General features: G+C 41.3%; 1 protein-coding gene across 4 annotated transcripts in view; it reads left to right on the top strand.

The window, feature by feature from the left end:
* Positions 1-15102, top strand: part of invs (inversin) — a 292265-nt gene that overhangs the window by 199053 nt on the left and 78110 nt on the right. For all 4 annotated transcript variants that reach the window (XM_080208441.1, XM_080208415.1, XM_080208432.1 and 1 more), the window contains exons 13-14: positions 6658-6867; positions 14455-14798. In XM_080208441.1, coding sequence (XP_080064567.1) covers positions 6658-6867; positions 14455-14798 — 554 coding nt within the window. The remainder of the gene's footprint in view (positions 1-6657; positions 6868-14454; positions 14799-15102) is intronic.

Raw genomic sequence — 15102 nt, 5'->3', positions numbered from 1 at the left:
AAAAGGCTTAATGTTTGGTGAGATTTCCCAGCACCAGCAGTGGGATCTTCTCTGATTTTCTCACTGGAACTGACACTTTAAAAAAGCATGGTAAGATGCTGCCCTATGTATCCATTCTATATTTTGTAGCAACCTGTCTTTGTTTTATATTGTGTGAAAAATTTGGTATTGTTGGCAAATTTTTGAAATTGAGATTCTGATTCCCAAGTCAAATCATTTATGCGAATACTAACAACAGTACTCCCAACACCAATCCCTATAGAACACCACTTCCTATCTTGTTTACAATTTGAGTAACCTTAAGAGGTTGGCCTGTCAAGCGAGTTTCTCTCCACCTATGCCAGATCAGCAGAGGGAGCCTGATTCACTACTGCCTGAAGTAATGAAAAATTAAGCTTGAAATCTATTTTTTTTTTTAATTAAACAAAGTCTTCTTTTGTGTGAGATCACTATGTTTTAATTTTAAAAGCCTGCCAAATCATACCTGACACCAATGTAATGAGATGGATCTGAGTCAGATTTTCCTCCGTCACTACCTGGTCAAAATATCTCTAACTGGTAACCTCCCCGTTAGATTGAAAGGCCTGACAAAGCTCTCTGCCAGAGATGAACTTGAATCACCAATTCAAAGCTGCAATTATAGGGAGTGAGTTAATTACAGCCATGGTGTTGTGCAATACGTAATGTTACTCTGGAGCTGATTTGCTGCATTTACTTTACTCTTAAAGAGAAAACAAAGTTTTCCTGTTGATGTTGTTAAACAGCATGTAGTTAATTAAGATTATATTTACTGAAATTAGAAAGCTTGAATACTGTCACAGCTGTCATCAATTAAATGTATGTGCTATCAACCTGTTATCAAACTTAGAGTCATTGTCAGTTTTTTATTATGGCTTTGATAATTTAATGTTTTTTTTTCATTAAATAGTGATGTGTTTTGGTCCATCTGTCTACAATGATGGCAGACACAGTTTTGTTTTTAAGTCAGTCATTCTACAGGAGTAGAAGAATTGTCCTGACAGTTTATACTTGCCTGTCACAACTCAAGAAACAGTTATTGCCTCAAACTGTTTTAAAGTCTGCTGTGAAAGTGGTTGGATTTTGTGTGGCTTTAAAGGCAATGTAAATTCTAAAGGTAATGGTGTACATCTAAACATCTTGTCAACTAAATATGTATTTTAACAAACGAAACATGAATCCTTCACCTTAAATTTATTGTGCAGTGCAAGATTTTCTGTTTGGCAATGATGGAGATATGTATAGGATATTGTAAGAACATAAGAACTTAAGAAATGGGAATGGTGGTAAACCACTTGGCCCCTTCAGCATGCTCCACTGTTCAAACAATAATGGTTGATTTACCCCAACTCCGCTTTACTGCCTACTCAGCATGTCTCTTGATTCCCTGAGAGACCAGAGAAACTTGAGAAATAGGAGCAAGAGTAGATCAAATGGTTAATTGATCCTGACCCACTATTCAACATGGTTGTGACTAATCCCCTCCCCTGTACTTCCATTGTCTTTAATTCCCTGAGAGATTAAAAACCTGTTGTCCGAACATTAAATATTTTCAGTGATGGATCATTCACTTCCTCTTGAGGTAGAGAATTCCAAAGATTCAAACTAATATAAAAGTAGAATACTGTGGATGCTGGAGATCTGAAATAAAAGCAGAAAATTCTGGAAAAATACAGCAGGTCTGGCAGCATCTGTGGAGAGAGAAATGGCATTAATGTTTTGAGTTCAACATGACTCTTCTGAAGAGAGTTAGAGATATAATGGGTTTTATGCTTTTGGAAAAGTGGGGAGCATCAAGTGGGGCAAAGGGAAAGTCAAGAATAGGTGACAAAGATACATGACAAAGATGTCATGGAACGAAGGGCAAAGTAAGTGGTAATAATGGTAGTAAAGGAACAATGCATTGGCCCTGAGTAGGTACTACTTGCAGAATGTAGGTCAACAAAATATAGATGAAAGCAAAATCTGAAAACCAGATGGACTGGCACTTGGGGAAAAAGTACAAAATAGAGGACAGAGTTCACAATGTGGAGTTGTTGAATTCAAGTTTGAGTCCAGAAGGCTGTAAAGTACCTAACCAGAAGATGAGGTGCTGTTCCTCAAGCTTGAATTGGGCTTCACTGTAACATTGCAGCAGGCCAAGTGCAAAAGTCTGAACGCGAGTGCAAGTTGGTGAATTGAAATGACAAGTGTCAGGAAGGTCAGGGTCATGGTTGTGGACTGAGCGGAAGGGGTCAGTAAAGTGATCTCCCCAGTATAGAGGAAACAGCATTGTAAACACTGAATATAGTGAACTAAATTTGACTTATTCCTTAACATAGAAACAGAAATAGAACTGTACAGCACAGTACAGGCCCTTCGGCTCTTGATGTTGTGCCGAGCTATGTCCAAACCCAAGATCAAGCTATCCCACTCCCTATCATTCTGGTGTGCTCCATGTGCCTATCCAATAACAGCGTGAAAGTTCCTAAAGTGTTTGTCTCCACTATCTCAGCAGGCAGTGCATTCCACACCCTAACCACTCTCTGAGTAAAGAACCTACCTCAGACATCCCTCCTATATCTCCCACCATGAACTTTATAGTTATGCTCCATAGTAACAGCTACATCCACCCAAGGAAATAGTCTCTGCACGTCCACTCTATCTATCCCCTCATCATCTTGTGAACCTCTATTAAGTTGCTTCTCATCCTCTTTTGCTCTAAAGAAAAAAGCCCCAGCTCCCTCAACCTTTCCTCATAAGATCTACCCTCCAAACCAGGCAGCATCCTGGTAAATCTCCTCTGCACTCTCTCCAACGCTTCCACATCCTTCTTTATAGTGAGGTGACCAGAACTGCACACAGTATTCCAAATGTGGCCTCACCAAGGTCCTGTATAGTTGCAGCATACCCCACAACTTTTAAACTCAAACTGCCTGTTAATAAACACTAACATACTATAAGCCTTCTTCACGACTCTATCCACTTGAGTGGCAACCTTCAGAGACCTGTGGATATGAACCCCAAGGTCTCTCTGCTCCTCCACATTCCTCAGAACCCTGCCGTTGACTCTGTAATCCGCATTCAAATTTGTCCTATAAAATGAATCACCTCGCACTTATCAGGGTTAAACGCCATCTGCCACTTTTCAGCCCAGCTCTGCATCCTATCAATGTTGCTTTGCAGCCTACAACAGCCCTCCACCTCATCCACTACTCCGCCAATCTTGATGTCGTCAGCAGATTTACTAACCCACCCTTTAGCCCCTCTTCTAAGTCATTCATAAAAATCACAAATAGCAGAGGACCCAGCACTGATCCCTGTGGTACACCACCGGTAACTGGCCTCCTGTCTGAAAATTTTCCCTCCACCGCCTTCTATGAGAGAGCCAGTTAGTTATCCATTTGGCCAAATTTCCTTCTATCCCATACCTCCTTACTTTCTTCGTGAGCCTACTATGGGGAATCTTATCAAACGCCTTACCAAAATCCATGTATACGACATCATCTGCTCTACCTTCATCTACACACTTAGTTACCTCCTCAAAGAATTCAATCAAATTTGTGAGGCAGGACTTACCCCTCATAAAACCGTGCTGACTATCCCGGATTAAGCTGCATTTTTCAAAATGGTCATAAATCCTATCCTTCAGGATCCTTTCCATTAACTTACTGACCACCGAAGTAAGTCTAACTGGCCTATAATTACCAGGGTCATTCCTATTTCCTTTCTTGAAGAGAGGAACAGTATTCGCCACTCTCCAGTCCTCTGGCACAATCCCCGTGAAAAGTCTGACAACACCAGGTTTTAGTCCAACCTATTTATTTGATAATATACTCACAAGCTTTCGGGTTTAGCCCCTTCGTCAGGTGAATGGCTAACCCCGAAAGCTTGTGAGTATATTATCAAATAAATAGGTTGGACTAAAACCTGGTGTTGTCAGACTTTTTACTGTGTTTACGCCAGTCCAACGCCGGCATACCTACATCATGACAATCCCCGTGGACAGTGAGGACCCAAAGATCAAAGCTAAAGGCTCCACAATCTCATCCCTTGCCTCCCAAAGTATCCTAGGATGTATCCCATCTGGTCCTGGGGACTTATCGACCCTCAGGTTTTTCAAAATTGCTAATACATCTTCCCTCAGAACATCTACGTCCTCCATCCTATCAGCCTGTATCACACTCTCATCCTCAAAAAAGGGCCCCTCTCCTAAGTGAATACTGAAGAAAAATATTCATTCAGTGCCTCACCTATCTCTTCTGACTCCATGCACAAGTTCCCACTACTATCCTTGACCGGTCCTTACCTCACCCTGGTCATTCTTTTATTTCTCACATAAGAGTAAAAAGCCTTGGTTTTCCTTGATCCGACCCGTGGAGGACTTCGCATGTCCCCTTCCAGCTCTCCTAAGTTTTTTTTTTAAACTCATTCCTAGCTACCTTGTAACCCTCAAGCGACTCAGCTGAACCTTGTTTTCTCATCCTTCCATATGCTTCCTTTTTCCTTTTTGACAAGACATTCAACCTCTTTTGTGAATCATGGTCCCCTCACTTGAGCATTTCCTCCCTGCCTGACAGGGACATCAAGGATACGCAATATTTGTTCCTTGAACAAGCTCCACTTTTCGTTTGTGCCCATACCTGACAGTTTCTATTCCCATCTTATGCTCCCTAATTTTTTCCTAATTGCATCATAATTACCCGTGCCCCAGTTATAAACCTTGCCCTGTCGTGTGACCCTATCCCTCTCCATTGCAATGATGAAGGACGCTGAATTGTGGTCACTATTTCCAAAGTGCTCTCCCACAAACAAATCTAACACTTAGCCCAGTTCATTAGCCAGTACCAAGTCCAATGTGGCCCCACCTCTTGTCAGCTTATCCGCAGATTGTGTCAGGAAACCCTCCTGCACACGCTGTACAAAAAGTGCCCCATCTGAACTATAAAGGTTCCAATCGATATTTGGAAAGTTGAAGTCACCCATGATAACTACCCTGTGACTTCCACACCTATCCATAACCTGCTTTGCCATTTCCTCCTCCACATCTCTATTCCTATTTGGGGGCCTATAGAAAACTCCTAACAACGTGACGGATCCTTTCCTATTTCTAACTTCAGACCATATTACCTCAGTAGGCAAATCCCTCTCTCAATGCCTTTCAGCAGCCGTTAAACTATCCTTGATTAACAATGCTACTCCTCCACCTCTTTTACTGCTTCCCTACTCTTACTGAAACAACTAATCCCCGGAACTGCCAACAACCATTCCTGTCCCTGTTCTAACCATGTCTCTAATGGCCACAACATCGTAATCCCAAGTACCAATCCACGCTCCGAGTTCACCAAACATAGAAGATAGGAGCAGGAGGAGGCTTTTTGGCCCTTTGAACCTGCTCTGACATTCATTATAATCATGGCTGATTATCCAACTCAACAGCATAATCCTGCTTTTTCCCCATAAACTTTAATCCCATTCGCCCCAAGTGCTACATCTGACCGCCTCTTGAGTAAATTCAGTGTTTTGACATCACCTACTTCCTGTGGTAATAAATTCTACAAGCTCACCACTCATTGCGTGAAGAAATGTCTCCTCATCTCCATCCTAAATGGTCTACCGTGAATCCTCAGATTGTTACCTCTGGGTCTAGACTCCCCCACCATTGGGAATATCTTTCCTACATCTACCCTGTCTAATTTTATTTGGTGAAACCATACCTAGAATACCTTGTGCTTTGTATCCGTATTTAAGGAAGGATATATTTGCATAAATTGGTGTATCGGATGAAGGCGTTCTCCTATAATCTGTGTAAATTTGGCCTACGTTTTCTGGAGCTTAGAAGAATTCTCATTCTTCTAATGCATCAATCAATCTCATTGAAACACACGAGGTTCTGAAGGTGTTTGATAGGGTAGAAGTTGAGATCGTTTCCGCTGGTTGGGGAATCTAAAACATGGGAACACAGTTTCATTATAAGGAGCCACTCTTAAGACAGAGATGAGGAAAAACTATATCACTCAGAATTGTCATTCTTTGGAATTCTCAACTCCAGAGGGCTGTGGGGTTCACATGTTGAATACATTTAAGGTTGAAATAGACAGATATTTGGTCTCTCAGGGAATCTTGGGATATAGGGAACTGGCGAGAAAGTGGAGTTGAAGCCCAACTGTTTCTCTTGTCGCAGAAGCTGCAGACATGCTGTTTTTCCAGAATTTTCTGATTTTGTTACTGATGAAGGATCATCCAAACACTCAACATTGGTTCTACTCTCTCTCCACAGATGCTGTCAGATCTACTGAAGTTTTCCAGCACTTATTTTTGTTTGAGATTCCAGCATCCACAGTAATTTGCTTTTGTTTTGTATAATTAACCAACTTGATTTGAGAGAAACTGCTTCAACCAGCTACAAAATGTAATCTGAGCTATTGAATGTAGCTGTATATAATGTTTTAAAACTAGTTAAATATTTTTTTTCAAACAGTCTTAGATTGCAAAGAGTTCTATTAGCATTCAGAACAAGATCCTAATTCTGTTGTTGAACATTTCCTCTCTGCTGTTTCAGGTTTATGGGGATATGTAGGGATTTTCACAGCAACTTCATTGTAGTGTTAATGTAAACCTACTTGTGACTAGTAAATAAACTTTATTTTTTAACTTTAGGTTTACTCCTCTTGATTATGCCTTGCTTGGGGAACATCAGGAAGTTATCCAGTACATGCTGGAGCATGGAGCACTATCTATTGCCGCAATTCAAGACATTGCTGCTTCCAAAGTACAGGCCGTTTACAAAGGTTATATGGTTCGCAAGGCTTTCCAGGAAAGAAAAAATCTGCTCATGAAGCATGAACAACTACGAAAGGATGCTGCCAAGTGAGTATAGTGCCTGAAAAATACACAATCAAATTCCGGCAAATTCCAGTTAGTTTCAGAAGAACCTTTCTGCGTGGAGAGGTTAAAGTATATACTTTCGATCAGGCTTGTCCAAAGTATGGCCTGGTGACCAGATGTGACCCATGAAGCTCCTCTGTTCAAAATCCCAGTCAAAGAGGTGGGCTTCAATAGAAAATCCTTCTTAGACCTACCTCTTCAACCACAGACCATTTCTCTCTCACTTCTGCTGCTGATAGGTGGACTAGTGAGCCTATCATCCACACGTGAGGTGGAGAAACAGCCTCTGACTGGAGGAGCAGCTAACGTCAGCATTGGTGAGTGTATTGAGGTGACTGGGCTAAGGTAAGCTAAGCAAGGCTACAGTCAGGGAGCCAAGTACATCTGACCTGAAGGACTGAGAGGGCAAGTTCAAGTTGGGCTCGGCCCAGGAAGCTGAGTTAGTCGTGCCCCAGAAGAGCGAATTTTTGGTGGACCCCATGAGGGTAAAGTTTGGCAGACCCTAGAGGGTAAGGTTTTGGTGCCCCTAGGAAAGAGACAGTGTTGTGGTGAATAGTGGGTGACTCTCTGTGTGTGTGTGTGTGTGTGTGTGTGTGTGTGTGTGTGTGTGTGTGTGTGTGTGTGTGTGTGTGTGTGTGTGTGTATGAAGGGGGAGGACTGTATAGTGTGTGTATGGGTGGGAGATTAAACTCCATCTGCCACTTCTCCGCCCAACTCTCCAACTGATCTATATCTGTATCTCTATGGTTATCTAGGACACGGGAAGCATCCCAGAGTACCCACAAAGCAAAGGATGTGCATTCAAAATGTTGGAGCTGCCCTGTCATTTCACTGTCTATTAGATAATAACACATACCACAACTAATAAAACTTACTAAAGAAAAAGACCCACCCTTTAATCATTTCCCTTCTATTGATGTCAATTAAGTTAACTGAATGTTTTACTTAGTTCTTACTTTGTAATTGAAATTTTTAACTTACCAACACCTTAGACTAACTCCAAATTTGAAGGAAGGGAAATGAAGTTACAATACTCCCAAGTCAATCAATACCCCCAAGCCAATCACAGCCTTGCTGTGATGTTGCGGTTTTTTCCTTCAGTTTCAAGCGTGCCCCGTCCCACTCCAACTGCCGAGCCCCTCTGCAGATAAGTAATAGGCCCCCAGTCTGGACCTTACTTTATCTTCTCCCCAATGCTGCCAATTCCTTCCCGCTCAAAAAAGACAGTAGGACTAGGGGGCACAGCCTCAAGATAAAAGGGGGGGCGGTTTAGAACGGAGTTGAGGAGGAACTTCTTCACTCAAAGGGTGGTGAATCTCTGGAATTCTCTGCCCGTTGAAGTGGTGGAGGCTGCCTCGCTAAATATTTTTAAGACGTGGGTTGATGGGTTTTTGATAGGAGAGGGGATTAAGGGTTATGGGGAGAGGGCAGGAAAGTGGAACTGAGCAGCGACAGATCAGCCATGATCTTATTGAATGGCGGGGCAGGCTCGAAGGGCTGGATGGCCTACTCCTGCTCCTATTTCTTATGTTCTTATGTTCTTATTGGTCCACTACATTTCTGGATTCTGTCCTAGGAAAAGTCAATCTTATTAGTCCTAGCCGCCGGAATACCAGCTGAGCAATATAACCATTGCGCCAACATCCCTAAATTTAGTTGTGTTGTGTTAATTGATTACTTATTTCCCGCTAATCTTTTTGCCGCAATTACATTCACAATACCAAGATTAATAATTCATCATGTGGAGAATCACGGTCACAAACCTAAACTCACCACTCTAAATAGTGTTGGAGTTCCTGCTATTTTGTTTAAAATCTTTAAATGACATCTCAATTTTCATTGCACCTTCCATATTTGTGAAGCCATAAAAGATTTGCAGTAAAAATGCAATTTGATTATGAGTTTAGCAACTAATTTCCGTGATTTGTTGGCACAGTTTAAACACAAGTAGCCATTTTCCATTGGTAGATTTCAATATCTGTTCACAAATATCAACAAATTTCCCAGATCCCGAAGAGTAAATAGTGAATTCACTGCATGTACCATTTAACATGACTTGTTCTCATTCAGAGACCACAGGATGCACGAGAGGTCAAATGGCAGCTCATCTAAGGTTGGGTTTAAAGCAAATTGCTGGGGACATTTGAAGTTAGCACATTATTCTGGATTTGTCCTTGCTCCTTGATATGGGTTGAAATGTTATCAAGTTCCCAAAATAGAAAAAGATTCAATTCCCTAGTCATAGAGGTTTACAGCACAGAAACAGGCCCTTTGGCCTAACTTGTCCATGCTGTTTTTTTTAAACCCCTAAGCTAATCCCCATTGCCCATATTTGGCCCATATCCCTGTATACCCATCTTACCAATGTAACTGTCTAAATGCTTTTTAAAAGACAAAATTGTACCCTCCAATATTATTACCTCTGGCAGCTTATTCCAGACATTCACCACCCTCTGTGTGAAAAAATTGCTGTCTGGACTTTTGTATCTTTCACCTTAAACCTATTCCCTCTAGTTTTAGACTCCCGTACCTTCAGGAAAAGATATTGACTATCTAGCTGATGTATGCCCCTCGTTATTTTATAGACCTCGATAAGATCACCCTTCAGCTTTTTACGCTCCAGAGGAAAAAGTCCCAGTCTATCCAGCCTGTCCTTATAACTCAAACCATCAGGTCCCAGTAGCATGCTAGTAAATCTTTTCTGCAGTCCTTCTAGTTTAATAACAGGTGACCCAGCACTGTACACAGTACTCCACGTGTGGTCTAGTGCTGATGCCCTGCATGTGCCAAAAATAACTATAACATTTTCCATTTATTCTTCTGTAATGTCATTGGTCTCATTATGACACTTTTTTGATTCTTTTTATTGGCTTGATCATATTTTATTTTGGAAATGTACTCAATCAACATGTAAAACTTTAAAAAATTTTTCTGCTGCCATAAAATTTTATTTTTCTGACACAAATCACTGCCAACTACTCTTTTGGGTGTTCATCTGCTTTATTTACTATGAGAATCTGTTCTAATATGTAGGAGGTGTTTAGTCCTGTCTTATTTTATCATTCTGTCTCTGTAAGTGGCTTCAGCTCAGATCAAGTGGGTTTTTGATGTTGCAAATATGCATCCTCACCACCTGGCAGAGCCTTGTTAGAGCCAATGTTTTTAATTGATTCATTCTTTGCACTCATCCCTGCCCCCACCCCAAAATCACAGTGGAATAATTTGTCATTTTCTTTGGGGTGATGGGGAAGGGGTGAAAAATGTGACTATGGTTCAAGTTTCTGTTTGCATCTTCTGAATAGTATCAGCAATACAGAGCTTTTCCGGATAACTGATTTCACGTGAGATGGACTGAGGGCATCTCTTGCTTTTGTCAAATATTCTGAGGAATTAAATTTCAAAGAATTTGCAATGAAAAGATGGTAGATTGTAATTCTTTGCCCTGGTTTGGCTCATACGACACAGCATTCTATGTGGACATTAGTTACGGATAATTATCTTTCATAACTATCTTTAGCTCATGCTCATATGAAGTAAAGATAATAAGTAGTCTTTTTTAATGTAGAATCTTTTGTATGTGGTTTCCATTTAGCTCCAGGCTTGATGTTTTTTTCCTGTCATGATTGAAGACTCATTTGTAAGCAGTGGAGATTGATTTTATTGATAGATGAGAAGAGTAAAGCGCTTGAATCTATTCCCCATATCACTGTGAAGGAAGAATTACAATCTGTTTGTACCATGTCAATGGTTATATTCAACAGTAGACATACTGATCAGAACCGCAGGGATTGCTGCCAGCCATCACCTGCCAGGCATCCAGGGTTAAGATCAATTAACTGGATTTAAGACACCAGGTATAATCAGTTCTCCTTATGGAGCAAATACAACCAGAAAGCAATGACAGATAAAGTTTGGAGTCTACCATGACAGATAGCACTGAACAGACATCAGCTGTCATTGGTTTGAATCTTGGCAAATGATGATGACACATTACATAAGTAGCTTGTCATTTGCTGTGGTTTGTGCTAATGTGGTGACAGTTACAATACTATGTATTAACATTAATCAATCATTTGCCAGCAGAACAGAATTCTACATAATATGACATTTACTGTCTGTCAGTATTCCAGTGATGAATTGCAAGTGATAGCACAGAGTACAAAGAAAAGCAACACAAAGTTATCGAGGTATAGTGTTGTGTATGTTATTTTTAAATGCTTCACTGCCCTGATGCCTGTGATGTTTCTACCGTGGAGTGTGCTCTATGGTGTAGCTGCCAGGTTTATAGATTTAATGTAGCAAACTGATGCATTTTTCTGCCAATTTAGTCCTGTTGGCTTTCTTTTCATGTCTGATTTTGTGAGGGTGCAGAGTCAGATGTGTGTGTAAGTTTTTTTTGTTTTTGTATAACCAGTGATGTAAAAATTGCAATACTCCATGCTTGAACTCACCAGTTGGTGAAAGACAGAACTGGAGCCATATTTTTAGGCTTACAGGATTTTATTTACAGAGATATACATAACACATGCACCTCCAATCCAATAATCACAATTTCTGTCTACTTCTAATATACGAGTGCAGATGAATCCCCAGTCAATATTTGATTTAACATATTATTGTTACATATATTATCATACAGTGAAAAGTATTGTTTCTTGCACGCTATGCAGATAAGGCATACCATTCATAGAGAAAGAAACAAGAGTTGAGAATGTAGTGCTACAGTCAAAGCTAAGATATAGAGAAAGATCAACTTAGTGCGAGGTAAGCCCATTCAAAAGTCTGATGACAGCAGGAAAGAAGCTGTTTTTGAGTCAGTTGGTATGTGACCTCAGACTTCTGTATCTTCTTTCCGATGGAAGAAGATGGAAGACAGAATGTCTGGGGTGTGTGGGTCCATACTTACGCTGTCCGCTTTGCTGAGGCAGTGTGAAGTGCAGACAGTGTCAATGGATGGGAGGCTGGTTTGCGTGATGGATTGGGCTACATTCACGATCTTTTGTAGTTTCTTGCAGTCTTGGGCAGGGCAGGAACCATAGCAGGCTGTGATACAACCAGAAATAATGCTTTCTATGGTGCATCTGTAAAAGTTGATGAGAGTTGTAGCTGATGTGTCAAATTTCCTTAGTCTTCTGAAAAAGTAAAAGCGTTGGTGGGCTTTCTTAACTGTAGTGTTGGCATGGGGTGGTTATTGGTGATCTGGACACCTAAAAACTTGAAGCTCTCGATCCTTTTTACTTCATTCCCGTTGATGTGGACAGGGGTATATTCTCCTTTACGCTTCCTGAAGTTGATGACAATCTCCTTCGTTTTGTTGACAATGAGGGAGAGATTATTGTTGCTGCACCAGTTCACCAGATTCCCTATCTCATTCCTGTACTCTGTCTCATCATTGTTTGAGATCCAGCCCATGACGGTGGTGTCATCAGCAAACTTGAAAATCGATCTGAAAGGGAATTTGACCACACAGTCATAGGTGCATAAGGAGTATAGTAGGGGGCTGAGAACACAGCCTTGTGGGGCACCGGTGTTGAGGATGATGGTGGAGGAAGTGTTGTTGCCTACCCTTACTGATTGTGGACTGTGGGTTAGGAAGTTCAGGATCCAGTTGCAGAGGGAGGTGCCGAGGCCCAGGCCACGGAGTTTGGAAATGAGTATCCAATACCTGATAACAATTAAACACCCAATTGATATCCAATTAGCACTTCATGCAATCAGTTTCAGAGACTTAAGCTGTGCTTTTTCAGTGGTATGGTCTCCTGCCCTGCTTCCTTAAGAGTTGGCGGATAATGCATTGCCACTGATCACAGCAACCCTGCAGCCATCAATTGGCTAGCAACTTTATAGCCCAAGCTGCAGTGACCAGGAATGGAATTTCAAACATTCCCCATACTCTAATGGCAAAATTTTCCTAAAATTGCCATGTGCAATATTTCCAGTTGTTCCATCTTTATTTTCCATTCCCATTTCCTGAATATCATTGTTCCCCTCAAGTTATTAACATTGCCATTGCTCTATATTGTTGACAAACATCATCTTAAGCTGTGTTATACTATGATTGAAATTACGTAAGCAAGTCACTTTCCTTTGCAAGTATTCTTCATTTTCTTCAAATTATTTAAAAGGTTGTTCCAGCGCCGAGGGTATCATGCATCCTGTTTAATTCCTCCCACCTCCACTCATGTAAAAGGAGGCCCCACCGCCCACCCCCTCTGTGTGCGTGTGTGTATGCATGTATTCATTGATTGATTAAACAAGATGCAACCCCTGGCAATGCCAACCCATGTTTCCAGACCACAAGCTGGGGTCTCTGGATCACTCATCCAGTGACAAGAGCACTACATCACCAACCTCTGTTAACTTATGTTTAATTCTTTAGGCTCTATTTCCTAATCCCTTCCCCAACCCTAAAGGTTCAGTGAATAAGTAGAATGTACGTGCTGCTGCCTCTGGCCACATTAAGAAGCAAAACAGGTTGATAATAAACTTGCTAATCCTTGCCCATGGCAAATGGTAAGACTGGGAGAAATCCCTGATCAGCTATGCTTGATGCTGAGCTACAACTACTTGTTTCTCTCTCTCACCTCTCTTTCTCTCTCTCACCTCTCTCTCTCTCTCTCTCTCTCTCTCTCTCTCTCTCTCTCTCTCTCTCTCTCACCTCTCGAACCCCTCTCTCTCCCTCTCTCGAACCCCCCCTCCCTCTCTCTCTCTCTCTCGAACCCCTCCCCCCTCTCTCTCGAACCCCTCCCCCTCTCTAACCAGAACGAGATGCCTATGGTTGCTCACAAAGTCGGGATAATTCATCCCTGGTCTGTGGTGTTATAGATGATTCTTGTTGGACCAGTAAAGACAATAGAATGTGGAGAGTTTTAACCCTTAAAAGGGCAGGTTTCAGTCAGGTGTGGTTTAAAGTCCTAAAATTCAGATTTCTGCCTCCCACTAGCCCGTTTGTATGTTTAACAAAGGCAAGCAAGTGCTCTAAAGAGGTGTGTTGGCATTTTAAAAATTATAATGAAGCTCGTAGTTCTTCCACTTACAATTTTAATGTGGTTGACCAGGTTTCCAAGGCCTCAGGAAAACTCGGCAACTCCAATACTTTTAAGTGCTTGCTGCACTCGATGGCTGAGTGTTTTTTCACCCACTTGCTGAATCCAGAAGTCTGCCTGAACAACTCCTGCAATTAGTCAATTCCCATTCCTGACTTCCCTGTGAGGCCTCTAATAACACCCACCCCATTCCAGGCATCCACCTTGAATTTTTCTGCCCCAAACTTGGGCCTGTGAGTTCCCTGCCCTTGCCAAACCCCCAGTTAGCTCACTCCCATGTCTCCAAACTGACCCTACCTGCCCCCTCCCACCATAAAGACAACCAACCTTTTTCTTCTGCCTCGGACCCCAGAATTGTGGTCCAATCAATGTTTGATAACATTTACGAAAGCCATTGATTCCATTCGTACAACCGATATGTTGCCAGGTGAGCTGGCATCTTGTATTATGTGAAACTATCTTTTCATCCTTTTCCATTTTAATAGATTACTAATATTTTTTCATTGCCTTTATTTAATTGTAGGAAACGTGAGGAGGAGAGCAAAAGGAAGGAAGCAGAGTTTCAGAAAGAAAAGAGATTGGAATCTGAGTTAAATATACAGCAGAAAATGATAAATCTAGAAGTTAATTGCCAAATTGCAGATGTTAATCTGGCAAACCAGGAGAGCATTTCTCCTACCATTATTTCAGAACATTCAGACCAATTGCAGCTGCGAATTAGGGAATATTCTAAGAGAAGGTCTCAAAGCAGATCTGAAATGAAAGCAAGTGTAAGGCCTCTCTTGCAATCTTGGAGGAGTATGGATGCCATTCGGAGTCAACCTTCATCTGCGGAAGCTGGAAAAAGAGAGATGAAGAAGGGAAAAGGTAAGGTAGTTTTCTGTACATAGTGTACACACATTAGTTAAGAATACCTGTACTAGGTGTGACATTTTTTTCTTTAATATGGCAGAATATCCAATGTCCCAAATGTGTCATTTTTAAATATGCATTGCTTAGTGCATTGCATTTATAGTGGGGTGTTCTTCTATGTAACACAATATATATTACTTATTTTGGGTAATTAAGACAAAGACTGCTCTATTTGTCCTGATGACATGCTATGTGACATGGTGTTTCTTGTGTTTTGGGTATAGAGAGAAAGAGAGAGGTGAGAGAGAGAGGGGTTAGG

The sequence above is a fragment of the Carcharhinus amblyrhynchos genome, chromosome 2, assembly GCF_965287045.1.
Source record: "Carcharhinus amblyrhynchos chromosome 2, sCarAmb.v2.hapA, whole genome shotgun sequence".
NCBI lineage: Eukaryota > Metazoa > Chordata > Chondrichthyes > Carcharhiniformes > Carcharhinidae > Carcharhinus > Carcharhinus amblyrhynchos.
The sequence above is the reverse complement of the archived record's forward strand: the minus strand, read 5'-3'. Positions and strand labels throughout refer to the sequence as shown.